A 14,105-nucleotide genomic window follows, 5' to 3' on the forward strand; every position below is an offset into this window, starting at 1 on the left:
GGGCAACACATAAAAATCAATAGCTTTCCTCTACACAATCAACAGCCTCACTGAGAGAGATATAGGACAAATAATTCCTTTCAAAATAGCATCCAAAAAACTGAAATACCTAGGAATAAACCTAACAAAAGAAATCAAAGGGGTCTTCTCTGAAAACTATAGGACTTTGAAAAGAGTGATTAAGTGTAAATAAGGATGAAAATGATTAAAATCAATAATTGATAATTTGAAAAAAGAAAAGGTCCAAGGGTTTGGGGATGGTGGAAGGGAAAGGGAAGAAGGGAAGAAGGGAAAGAAAAAAATTATGAGAAAAAAAATGGAATCAAACTCTGTGTAGATAAGGAAGGGTGGAGGGGGTGAAGGGTGCACAGGTAACAGGAGAAAAAATAAAAACTAAGATGCATCATGTTCTGGTACAAACACCCAATGATAAATGTAAATGTATTTTATACCTAAAATGTACCCATAAATATATATATTTAAAAATAAAATAAAAAAAAGAAAAGAGTGATTGAAGAGGATATCAGAAAATGGAAAGACATCCCTCGCTTCTGGGTAGGAAGGATTAATATAGTGAAAATGGTCATACTTCCAAAACTGCTACATAGATTCAATCCAATCCCAATTGAAATTCCAGCAGTATATGTCACAGACCTTGAGAAAAAAAATCCAAAAGTTCATTTGGAGCAAGAAAAGAACTAGAATAGCAAAAACAATTCTAGGCAACAGAGACATTGCAGGGCGTATCACAACCCCCAACCTGAAACTTGCGCCGCTCCTGTTCAATATTGTTCTGGAAACATTAGCCATAGCAATTAGAAAAGAGAAAGAAATAAAAGGAATAAAGATAGGAAAGGAAGAAGTGAAACTGTCATTATTTGCTAATGATATGATACTTTATATAGAAGACCCAAAAAACTCGGTCAAAAGTCTTCTAGACCTAATTGACAGATTCAGTAGAGTAGCTAGATATAAGGTCAACACTCAAAAAACAATAGCCTTCTTATACACAAATAGCAGACCCATTGGGAGAGAAATTTGGGAAATAATTCCCTTTACAATAGCATCTAAAAAATGAAATATCTAGGAATCAACCTAACAAAGGAAGCAAAAGACCTCTATACTGAAAACTACAGCACTCTGAAGAAGGAGATCAAAGAGGATATAAGAAAATGGAAACATATCCCTTGTTCCTGGGTAGGAAGAATCAATATAGTGAAAATGCCCAGACTCTCAAAACTACTATATAGATTTAATGCAATACCAATTGAAATCCCAACAATATACTTCACAGAACTAGAGAAAACAATCCAAAAATTCATTTGGAAGCAGAAGAAATCTAAAATAGTAAAAGCAATTCTGGGCAACAGAGATATGGCTGGGGGAATCATAATCCCCAACTTGAAACTATACTACATAGCTACTGTGATAAAAACATCATGGTACTGGCAAAGAAACAGACCCGAAGATCAGTGGAATAGATTAAAAGATGCAGAAACAACTCCAGACATACTCAGCCACCTCATCTTTGACAAAGGAGCCAACCACCCTCATTGGAGAAAAGACACCCCATTCAATAGGTGTTGGAAAAACTGGATTTCAACCTGGCAAAGATTAAAACTAGACCCATACCTATCACCAAGCACTAAACTAAGATTGAAGTGGATTAAAGAGCTAAATATTAAGACAGAAACACTAAACTTGCTGGAAGATAAGTTAAGTAGAACTCTCGATGACATTGGCATATGAAAAGACTTTATGAACAAATCTTCAGTAGCATGGGAGCTAACACAAAGAATCAACAACTGGGATCTCATCTTATTAAAAAGCTTCTGCACTGCAAGAGAAACTACCAACAGAGCTAAGAGACAACCTACAATGTGGGAAGAAATTTTTAGCAGCTGTACCTCAGACAAAGGTCTACTATTGAGAATCTATAAAGAGTTGAAAAAAAATCAGACCCCCCCCCCAAATTCAAAGACCCAATTCAAAAATGGGCATCCAAAGTGAACAGACATTTCTCAGACAAAGAAGTAAAAGTAGCAAATAAATATATGAAAAAATGTTCAACATCACTGATCATTCAAGAGATGCAGATGAAAACAACATTGAGATTCCACCTCACCCCAGAAAGAATGGCTGCTATCAAGAAATCAACCAATAACAAATGCTGGCAGGGTGTGGACAGAAAGGAACCCTTCTCCATTCCTGGTGGGAGTGCAGACTGGTGCAACCACTGTGGAAATCTGTATGGAGATACCTCAGAGAACTAGGACTGGAGGTCCCATTTGACCCTCCTATTCCCCTGCTGGGTATCTTCCCCAAAGAATTAAAAAGAATCATACTACAGCAATATATGTGCACCTATGTTTATAGCAACACAGTTTGTAATAGCTAAAGTTTAGAAACAGCCCAAGTGCCCATCAACTGGAAACTGGATAAAGAAGATGTGGTTTTTTTATAAAATGGAGTACTACTCAGCCATAAAGAACAAGAAACTAGAGTCATTTATAGCTAAATGGATGCATATTGAGGCCATCCTCTTATGTGAAATAAATAGGACACACATGTGTAAATACTGAATAGTTTCTCTAGTGTGAGACACTGAAAGTGTAAATAAGGATGAAAATGATTAAAACGAATAATTGATAATTTGAAATTGGAAAAGGTCCAAAGGGGTAGGGGTGGTGGGAGGGGAAGGGGAAAGGGAAGAAGGGAAAGGAAACATTATGAGAAAGAAAAAGAAATGGAAACAAAGTCTATGTAAATAGGGAAGGGTGGAGGGGGTGAAGGTTGCACAGGTAATGGGGAAAAAATAAGAACTAAGATACAGTATGTTCAGGTACAAGCACCCAATGATAAATGTAAATGTATTATATACCTAAAATGTACCAATTAATATATAAATAAATACATAAATAAATAAAAAAGAACTTAATCTGTGCTACGATTTTGAAAAAGATGGCCACATTTGTGATTATGTGAGAAAGGTGGTCACAATCACGTTTGTCACCCTGTGCAGTTTGCAAACAAAAAGAAAATTTTGCCAAAGGCTTCTGTTTGTGAACCAAATTGTTTACAAACAAAAGCGTTCATGAACTGAGGTGCCACTCTACTTCCTACAATCTTCCACATCCTCAGGCACCCACATCCTCAAGGACCCATTACCTCCCAATAGCACTGTCAGCTGGGGACCAAGCTTCAACTCATGAGCCTTTGGGGGCCATTTAAGAGCCAAACAATATCACTTATTATCTTAGGTGTATAGGCTTCACCAGCAATCTTTCAATATAAATATTATCCTTTTATGCTCCACTTGATTCAGATTATTTAATGGGGCTCTTAATCCTCTTTGGCATTTTTCAGGTTTATCAATAGCTGTCTCTATGGATTTCTCTGGGGTGATTAAAGTGCCATCTCCTTCACTATATTGTTCTTGCCATGCCTGAATGATCTTTAAAAATAGAGGTCTGGGCCAGGGATTCAGCTCAGTGGTTCTGCTGCCTGCCTCACAAGTGCAAGGTCCCGAGTTCAATCTCTGGTATCAAAAAAAAAAAAATAGAGGTCTGTTCAATAATTCCTCCACTCAACAATCCACTTTCAATAAGATGAAAACACATAGAATCCCCAGTGTCCTAAAAGAGTCCACATGAGATGCTCCTGCCTTCCTCTATAAAACATCTACTTCTCTTCCTAAAAACATGTTTACATGTCATTATCATGGACCATAAGGCCATGCACAATGTTAATTGAGCAATGTTAAAGTGGAGTCGAATGTTTAAGACAGAAGAAGGACAAAGAGAAGATAGACAAAAGAAAGGAGATAGAGTGTATTAATCACAAGAGTCAAGACACTAACAAAATAAACACTAATCAGCTATCCAAAGAGCAACATTCCTGATAGATGACAACAGAAATACTAGGTAACCATTGCTCTCAAATACAAGTCCCTGCACATGATTCTCTCCAATGTCCTCAACAATTTTCTTTCTCTATGTCCAACAATGAATTTCACAAGCCTGTTCCCCAGAATATGTTTTGTAGCAGCTGATGCCTCTTTTCCAATTGTAAGCAAGAAATGTCACCCATTCCCGAGAGGTGGAAATGTGAGAAGTCAACTGAGGCATAAAGCACTGATCAGGTATGAATGCATGAGCATTGTGAGCTCCATGGTAGGGTTTCCCTTTGGGTAATAAAGGTCTCATCCCACTGATTACTTCTTTAAGCTAAAGATAGCCTATCAAAAAGAGATGCTTTGTGTCCAGTTGTTCTCATCTTCTTGAACTGCTTTAATAAAATGTGATTTGGGCTGTGATTTACCACTTTCTTCTTATGATCTCACAATACTAGACACATATAAACTTAAGGAAGGAGAAGTTTATTTTTGTTCACATTTTCAGTTCATAGTCAATCTGCTCCAAGGCAGAAAGGGTATGGTGGGAAGCTGCTCACACCATGGTCACCAGAAAGAGAGAGGAAGGAGGAGCCAAGGAGGGAGACATACTCTTCCAGGTCACATCTCCTATGACCAGCCTCAAATCTAGCCCTGCCTCCTAAAAGCAAGCCATCTGTAGTGCCTCACAATCTGATCACCCTCCACAAGCCCCACTTCTAAACTCATTAGCCTTTGGGAGGACATTCCAAGTCCAAACCACAACAGGCTGTAAAAGCAACGCCTTGTAAATTGTTAAAGATACTCTTTATTTCTGGGCTGGAATATTGAAGGCCAACCAGTGAGCTAGATTTAAACTTGCAAAGCTGCAGATACCTGCAGAGGGCTGCCTGGACAGCCAACTAACCCAGCTCTCACAGTTCTTCTCTAACCACATGCCTGGAACTGCATGTATACTGCACCTTTAACCTTGAGGATATATTTGACATCATTGGCAAACTTTTATGTGCAGTTGGATGTAATCCCTGTCTTCAGCTTTAAGTGAAGATACTCAGGATTTACACAGTCTTGAAAACTGCGCCTGTTCACATCATTGATGGATAAAGAAACTCTGTTTCATATGTGAGGAAATGCTCATGGAGAAAGATGAACAGAGGAGATGGAGTCCAGAGAAAAGTAACATCGTGAACAAAGAGCCCAGGGAAAGGGAAATGTATATCTTGCAAAACAAAATAATCCCAAAGATATGAAACTACCAACACACAAAAATATCGTTCTATTTTGGTTACCTCACTCATGGGAACCTAAGTGCTCAGAGAATAGAGTAACAATGGGATAATTACCTTAATGAGCGTTCATTAGAATGTAATTTCTGAGGCTGTGAAAATAGTAAGTACACCTCCATCATCCACTCAGCTAGCTCTACTGTGTCAGGAAAGGGTGAGTTCCACTGTACATTGCAGAGGACTTATGCCTGATGCCACATCCCTGTCAAACTTGGTGCTGAGTTGAACCCAAGTCACCTAAAGAACAGAGGATCATCAGGAACTCCTGATGTGGGCAGCAGGTATGGAGGCAGGCAGAGCTCTCAAAAGATGATAAATAAAAACAAAGCAATGTGAGTCCATCAAAGGAATTCTAAGCAGTTAGAATCCCTCTTGGTTTCTCTTCCTCTCAGCTTCTTCTCAGATTGCTTCCTCTTGCTTCTAGAAGCCAATTCTGAAGCTCTCTACCTTCCTAATGGACATTGACCTTCCCTTAGCATCAGCATCTCTTAAGCATTTCTTATCCAAGATCTTGTCATTTTTCCTAAGCCATTACAAGTGCCTTCATTCTCCTCCATCCAAAGTGTCAAACATCTACTACTCTTATACATTTCTTTTATGAATATTTAATATGCTGTGCCTTTTCTACAGCAGTACATTGGTCTACACTTTGTCATGCAGGCTTTGTAAATCAAAGTTATTAACCTCTATCACCAAATACATTATTCTTGCATTCTGATGTTCTCCAACAAATGTTTTCATTGACAATTTTTTTAGTTTATAACTCTTATTACTGATTTTTATTTTTCTTATTTTTACCCAAAACTTTTTTCAGGAAATCACTGGTATTTTCAAAGAATATGTTGCCAAGTTTAAGTATATACTATTTATTTCTTTATGTTTCTTTCAGAGAGCTGATGTACTGTCTTGTTCTACATCTAATGTTTCAAAATTATTTCCATTATAGAGATTAGTATAATATCATTTTTCTAAATATTTAACTAATCATTAAATACTTATTCATAGCTTTACAAATTGCCTCTAAAGTACAAGGAAACAAAAAAAAATACCAGGAAACAAAAAATATAAGTTAATATGGTTTTTTAAATTTCATATTTAATATGATAGTGGGGCTCATATTACATTACAAAATTCTAGGGTTATCCTCTTTGAAAGTAAGAATGAAAAATAGAAATTCCAAACCTCACTATACATTTTAACAAGGATCTGGAATTTTGAAACAATTCACCAAAACCTAAGAAAAAGTGTCATAAATTAATATTATTAGAAATTTATAGGAAATTGTTAAATTAATAAAGAAACAGAAGTAAAACAAGACACTTCATCAATACAGAAAATCAAAACTTTTATTAATATACTAGCAATAGCAGAGATATAATATGGAGGAGTATCATTCTTCATGACATCAAATATAAATTGTACTAAAAAATTCATAACAAGAAATTAATATAATGTACAAGTTTAAAAAATACTTCAAGAAAGCATACTCAAAAGGGGATTGAGAAATCTAGAGGGAAATATCTGTTATTGCAAAGAGAATGTGAGCATAGTAAAGAGGTCAGATTTTTCCTAATTAATTTATAAAATAAAATTCTAATAGTATTTTTCTTTCAACATGACTAGAGATCCTAAAATTCATCCAAAGAAGAAATTGTTGCCAGGAATAAAATAATGATAGTGTTAAATAATACTAGGTGTATTTCACATACAACTTTTAATTTTATTATGAAGATAAATGATTTTAAAACATGAAAAAAGGTCTGAAAGTTTGTTACTATTGACATAATCATTTATAATCATTTATTAATAAGAATGTGAAGAATGAAATACAATGTCTGAATTTTGAAAAGCTGACAGAGGCCATTTACTGATTACCTAGGAGAAGAAAACATAAAATTAAAATTAACCCAAAATGTATTCATCATAAATAAAATTTAACAAGAAAGTAAATATCCAAAATAGGCACGTATAAAGAGCCGTTTCCATATGGTGGTAACTTTGATCCTATGATTATCATATGGTAGAAAATGTAACTTTCCATTTTACGTTTAGAAACTTTAGGATATGTTACTTAACAAATCCAGGTTGTCTCATTTTAGGTTGGGAATGTGGTAATTAAAACGAAATGGAAAAGGGAGTTACTAATAAGAGAGGTTGTTAACATTATCTACAGAAGAACCACCCAAAGAACAGAGAATGAGTCAGGTAAAAATTGCAAAAAGCCAGCATAATAAAACAAAGACCTTTCCAATGACTGATGAATCTGCCTTGAATTAGGAAATTCTCATTCCTAAATGCATTAGTCAGAACATACCAGAGCAATCACCAGGGATGCTACAAAAGAAAAGATTGCTTAGACATGTAGACAAACACTGGAGCCTGTTTCCCAAGTGTACGTGTGTGTGTGTGTGTGTGTGTTTGTGTGTGTGCACCAGAATCCCAAGAGAGATTGTTTAGACCCAGAGTGTGGGAGCAGGTTGGTCAGGAGAGCCTAAAAATGCACATTTCTAACAAGTTCCATAAATATGCTCATATTGCTGTTCCAGAGAACACCATTAGAGAACCACTGACCTAAAGCTGATTTTTTTCAGGTCGCAATGGTAACTACAACTTGCCAGCAAAGACATCCAATGAGCCAAAATCAGCCAAAATGAATAATTTATTGAGTTCAATGAATTTGAATAACAGCTATTACGGTCATCCTGGGGAATCCCTTTAGAATGAATTTTGTTTTTCTTTTTGCCTCCTCATGGGTAAATTTGGCAGCCTCATGGAAACAGGAAATGAAACAGGAGTCACCAACTTCCTCCTGCTGGGATTCACAGATGACCCTGGCCTGCAGTCCCTCCTCTTTGGGCTGCTCCTGCCCATGTACCTGGTCACCATTACAGGGAACCTGCTCATCATCCTGGCCATCATCTCAGACTCTCACCTCCACACCCCCATGTACTTCTTCCTCTCCAACCTGTCCTTTGCTGACATCGGTTTCACCTCCACCACTGTTCCAAAGACACTGGTGAACATTCAGACTCAGAACAAAGCAATCACCTTTGCAGGCTGCATCACACAAATATTTTTCTTCATTGTGTTTGGGTGCCTGGAAAATTTACTACTGACAGTGATGGCCTATGACCGCTTCGTGGCCATCTGTCACCCACTGTACTATGTGGTCATTATGACCCCACGGTTCTGTGGGCTGATGGCTCTGGGGTCCTGGTTGATCAGTCTCATGGGATCACTACCAGAGACTTTGACTGTTCTCACACTCTCCTTTTGTAAAAACACAGAAATCCCCCACTTCTTTTGTGATCCCCCTGAAGTCCTGAAGCTTGCAAGTTCTGACACCCTCCTTAATAACATAGTGGTGTATTCTGTGACCATCGTCCTAGCTGTTTTTCCTCTTACTGGGATTCTTTTCTCTTATTCTCAGATTTTCTTCTCCATTCTGAGAATCTCATCAGCAGGGGGCAAATACAAAGCCTTTTCCACCTGTGCATCTCACCTCTTGGTCCTCTCCTTGTTCTATGGCACAGGCCTTGGGGTCTACCTCAGGTCAGTAGCCACACCATCCTCTAAGATGAGTCTGATCCCCTCCTTGGTGTACACCATGGTCACCCCCATGCTGAATCCCTTCATCTACAGTCTGAGGAACAGGGACATACAGGGTGCTCTGGGGAGACTCCTCAGCAAGATGGAGCTTCTCGGTGAAAAGGCCATGGCAGGACTCTGATGAGCTGCAATCCACAGTGAGGATCAGAGAGCCTGATCTTCATCAAATACCCTGTTTCCTTCTGCTTTCCTTCATTTTAAAGTAAGTCACTCTTTGCATCTTCATTTGGGGTCTTTCCTACCCTAGGCACTGTTCATAAGTTATGCATTAGATCACCTTTTTTGCTGTCTAACCTACTTTAACTTTCTATGAATACAACAAGGCTTTTTCTCAGTTATCTGTAGAAATGTTTTGGGAATTTTATTTTTTTATGTATTTCACTGAGGCATAACAGTTATACATATTGATTGAGTATGGTGTGACAATGCTGTACACGTATACAATATGTGATCATCAAATCAGAGGAATTAGCATTTCCATCTTCTGAATCATTTCTTATTTCTTTGAATGTTGAAGATTCTCTAGCTTTTTATAGTTTTTTTGTAGGAAACAGGAATGAGGGCATTATCATAGACACCTGCAGTGGGTCTGCAGTCTCCTAAGAGGCAATACAAACACAAGCTAACAAGAATAAGAAGAAATAAGACACAGAGAACTGGGCCTTGGGGCAATCTATGCTGCTCTAGGCACCAAAGACAAAGTGGGCCAAGGACACCCAGTACTTATTGATTACAAGTGTGGTAAAAAAGTGAGCAGGGTATGTTCTGAAGACATCTAGCAATATAGTGTGAAGCATCTGGAAACATCTGGCAATAGGTGATATGCAAACAGGGCTGTAAAGGGGGAAGGCACTGCTTGTCTTGCTTGGAGAGATCAAAGGGTGCTGGGAATGAGTTGCGATTAACCAGAGTCTGCTAATACTGGGCAGAGGTATCTGCTACTGTTTTTAAAAAATTTTTATTAGAACATTCACGTTAGGCAAACATAATGATCACATTCATCATAAGGAATTTGTACCATACGTATGCAGGTACAAATTCCCTATGATGAATATATATATATACATTCCCCTCCCCTCCTTTCAAGTCTTCTTCCCCTCCCCATTTACAAAAGGTTTTTCCATTTTGCCCTTCCATTCTCTTTTTTAATCCCTTTTATATCCTTCCCTTCCCCTTACCCCCTCCCTTGTTCCCCTTCCAAATTGAACGTTCTTCCTACTTTTCATTATATATCCTCCATTTTGCTCCTTCTCACACAAAAGAAACAATACAATATTTAAACTTATGTGTGTTATTTCACTTAAAATTATGGTCTTGAGATACATCCATTTACCTAAGAATGTCTCAAGTTTATCCTTTATAGCAGAGTAGTATTCCATTGTATATAAAGGCCACATTTTCTTTATCCATTCATCTGTTGATGGGCATATGGGCTGTTTCCAAGATTTAGCTATTATAAACTGTGCTGCTGTAAACATGGCTATGCATGTATCACTGTGGCATGATCCCTTTAACTCTTTTGGGAAGATACCTACAAGGGGAATAACTGGGTCAAATGGAACCTCTAGTTTTAGTTTTTTGAGGAATCTCCATACTGGTTTCCATAGTGGGTGTACCAATTTACATCCCCAACAACAACAGAAAAGTGTTTCTTTTTCCCCCCACATCCTTGCCAGGATTTTTTATTGGTTGATTTCTTTTTTTTCTTAAATTATTTTATTGGTACATTTTCAGTATACAATACATTTACATTTATCATTGGGTGCTTGTACCTGTACATGATGTATCTTGGTTCTTATTTTTTCCCCATTACCTGTGTGCCCTTCACCCCTCCACCCTTCCATATTTACATAGACTTTGTTTCCATTTTTCCCTTTTCTCATAATTTTTCCTTTCCTTTCTTTCCTTTCCCCTTCCCCTCCCACCACCCCTACCCCTCTACTGTGAGAAACTGAAAGGTTGATTTCTTGATGATAGCCATTCTTTCTGGAGTGAGATGGAATTACAGTGTTGTTTTGATTTGCATTCCTCAAATGACAAATTAAATGTTGAACATTTTTTCTTATATTTATTTGCTGTTTGTACTTCTTCACCTGTGAAGTGTCTATTCATTGTAGATGCCCATTTTTGATTGGATCTTTAATTCCCTAGCTTTTTATAAAATGTATAATAAATTATTGTGAACTGCAGTCATTCTGCTGTGCTTTAGAACATTAGAACGCAGTCCTCTTATGGAGCTATAGTTTGGTTCCCACTATCCAAACTCCCTCTGTCCCTCTCTCTCCTGACTACCCTTCCTAATTTCTACTGAACATTATTCTACTCTCAATTTTTATGGAATCAATTTCATTAGCATTCACAGATTTGGTGGACCACCCTATTGATTATGCCCATAGCAGGCTGTCAGCACTTCAGGCTGTTAAGAGTTAACCCTACAATTGGTTTGCTTTAAGAAGCAAGTCTGGCTGAAGCCTATGTGCTGAGGTCAGAGTGACTCTCACCCAAATTCCGTTCCCAGAGTTAAAACCTTTGCTTAAAGACAAGGTTAATTATTAACCACAACCTATATTTTGTCTGTTCTGTTCCTAATTCAAGAATGCTTTGTCTTTTCCTTTACAAACCTTTCCTGCATCAGTAACATGTCCATAGCAACTATACATCCTGCAAGTAGCCCCTTTTCCTCAATCTAACTATGGTGTCACCAATAAATATCAACAGCTCTGGGTGTTCAGGGCCTTTGCTTGTTCAGCCTTGCTTGCACAAGCACTGGTCATCCTGACTCCGCATTTCTCTGTCTCCTTAATTCTGCATTTGAGTTTTTCTTTTAACCTTGCCTCATAGCACTGAGCAGGAGACTGGAACCCACCAAGGGAGTCTCTGATACACAGATGAGCAAGAACATGTTGCACTTGCCTTACTGGTCTTTTTAATAAGTCAATCTTACATGTTTAAAGTATATCTTCAGAGTAGAGTCACCGAAATTTCAATCTAAACAGCAGCCACAGAACAATTTTAAAAACAGTGGAAAGAAAAGCCAGATTCCAGTGAGTTGGATTTGGGAGGCTTGCTGGCAGCACTGGAGAAACAGCAGCATGCCCAGCAGGCCAAGCAGTCCTCCAGACCATTTGTGTTCTCAGTTGGAGCAGTGCCTGTCCTTTCCAAAGAAGCCAGCTCTGGGGAGAGGGGCCATCACTTCAGTCAGATGAAGACAACACACAACCCCTTGGACTCTAGCGCCCCACTGATAAAGAAGGGGAAGCAGAGGGAGGTCCCCAAGGCCAAGAAGCCCACCTCACTGAAGAAGATTGTTTTGAAAGAATGGGAAGAGAGAAAGCAACAGAGACTCCGAGAAAATGCTATGAGCCCAGCTATTGCCAGTGATGAGGCACAGGGGGCAGAGATCAGTGCTGAGGAGCAGGTCACCAACCAGGCTAGTCCCACAGTTTCAGGGGGAACAGAAGAATTGGCCTCCTCCATTCCTGCAGTTGAGGACCAACCAGAAGAGCCACTTGGTGCAGAGCTCCAAAAGGATGAAGAGGCCTGACAGCCTGAGCCTGACCAAGCCAGCTTCCCCAAGATCCACAGCCGAAGACTCCGAGATTACTGCACCCAGATGCTCAGTACAGAAGTGGATGCCTGTGTCACGGACCTACTCAAGGAACTAGTCCGCTTCCAAGACCATATGTACCAAAAAGATCCAGTCAAGGCTAAGACCAAATGCCAGCTTGTGCTGGGGCTGAGAGAAGTTCTCAAACACCTAAAGCTCAGGAAGCTGAAATGCATCATCATTTCTCCCAGCTGTGAGAAGATACAGTCAAAAGGTGGGCTGGACGACACTCTGCACACCATTATCGATTACGCCCATGCGCAGAACATTCCCTTTGTGTTTGCTCTCAATCGCAAGGCTCTGGGGCACAGTTTGAACAAAACCGTACCTGTCAGCGTTGTGGGGATCTTCAGCTACGATGGAGCGCAGGACCAGTTCCACAAGATGGCAGCCCAGCAGGCGTACAAGACCATGCTCGAGAATGTGCAATATGAGCTAGCAGAGGGTCCCACGCCTCAGACACCTCCCAGCCCACCTCAGAGGGCCCCAGCAGCTCTGCTGAGAACATCCCCTTGGCCCCTCTGGAGAAGACCCCCACTAGGTTGAAATCTGGAGAAAGGATCTGGAAGCATACAGTCTCTGTGCCCTAGAGCTGGAAGAATCCCTGGAGGCCTCAGCCTCTCAGATGACAAACTTGAATTTATAAGGAAAGAGTTCTTTCCCATGTGTCTGTGTATTGTGGGCAACGAAGCAGTGGTTGCAGGCCTTCAGAGCAGTGGATTCCATTCAACTGGCACGAAGATCCTCTGGCAGAAACCTTTCCTAGAAGCCTGCTGGTAGAGCTTTGGCCCTGAGCACATTGTGGGTCTGGGGAACACTGGAAAATGTAGTGCTTGAGCACTTTGGCTGCTAAGGAGGCTTCCCCTCCACTGCGGCACAGCTGAGCCAAGGGAGTCCGGGCAGGCTGGCAAGCAGGGGTTCCTTCCTGCAAGGGCTGGGGCAAGGGGACCAGAGGACCTGTGCCTCTCCAGGGATGCTGATGTTGGCATAGAGGGAGTAGGGAAGGGCCCTTTCTCAGGGGACATAGCTCTTCACCTTAACGATGGGGAGGGTTTGCTAAAATGAGCCTCAGAAGGAACATGGTTTTCTAACCTGCAACTTTTTGACATGAAGTATTCCTTTTAGTCTTTATTTCCAAAGAAACAATGTATATTGAAGTTCTAGACTTATTTAGTAATCTACAAATCTTTCTTTTATAAATGAACATATTCTGAATGTGATTTTTGTCATAAAGGCCAAGGGGCAGAGCTTACTTTCATATTTGCCCTGTAAGAAAGAGGGCTTATTTAGTTTGAATAAAGAGTGATTATTTCATTTCAAAAAATAAATAAAGTATATCTTCAGAAGAGAAGGAACATGTACCTACATTATTGTGGAAATGTTTTCTTGCAAACTCATTTACAGAAATGTTCTCTAACATGAATATGAATAAAATTGATTTGAAGTTTTCACTCTTTTTACCTCATTCACATTCTTTTCAGTCATACTAACTTTATTTAATCTACCTCCTCAGCCACAACATGGATTCTTTGATTTCCAGCACTATATTCTATTCACCCTTAAAACCACAATGCCTACTTTAGTTCTTGGTAAGGAGTTGATGTACATTATGTATTTATAAAATACAGAAAAGGTTATATGGGTCTATTTTTAATGTAAAATAAAACCTGCACCCCAAACTACGAAGTTATTAATTTAATTAGAAGTTTTA

The 14,105-nt window shown here is 39.1% G+C and overlaps 1 protein-coding gene and 1 pseudogene across 1 annotated transcript; both read left to right on the top strand.

The window, feature by feature from the left end:
- The first annotated feature begins 7,593 nt into the window (after nt 1–7,593).
- On the top strand, nt 7,594–8,908 carry LOC101704228 (olfactory receptor 7C2). Its single transcript, XM_004872548.2, has one exon. It carries the CDS (start codon nt 7,928–7,930, stop codon nt 8,906–8,908), a length of 981 nt encoding a protein of 326 aa, XP_004872605.2. The 5' UTR covers nt 7,594–7,927.
- Nucleotides 8,909–9,812: 904 nt separating this feature from the next.
- LOC101704576 (selenocysteine insertion sequence-binding protein 2 pseudogene) lies at nt 9,813–13,076 on the top strand (annotated as a pseudogene).
- Nucleotides 13,077–14,105: the final 1,029 nt, after the last annotated feature.

The sequence above is a fragment of the Heterocephalus glaber genome, unplaced genomic scaffold, assembly GCF_053883595.1.
Source record: "Heterocephalus glaber isolate CG9 unplaced genomic scaffold, H.glaber_assembly_v1.0 deba00001760, whole genome shotgun sequence".
NCBI classification, from domain to species: Eukaryota; Metazoa; Chordata; class Mammalia; order Rodentia; family Bathyergidae; genus Heterocephalus; species Heterocephalus glaber.

Bases quoted from the DNA above. Each gene is read 5' to 3' on its own strand.
- LOC101704228 (XM_004872548.2), top strand. From the start codon at position 7,928: ATGGGTAAATTTGGCAGCCTCATGGAAACAGGAAATGAAACAGGAGTC.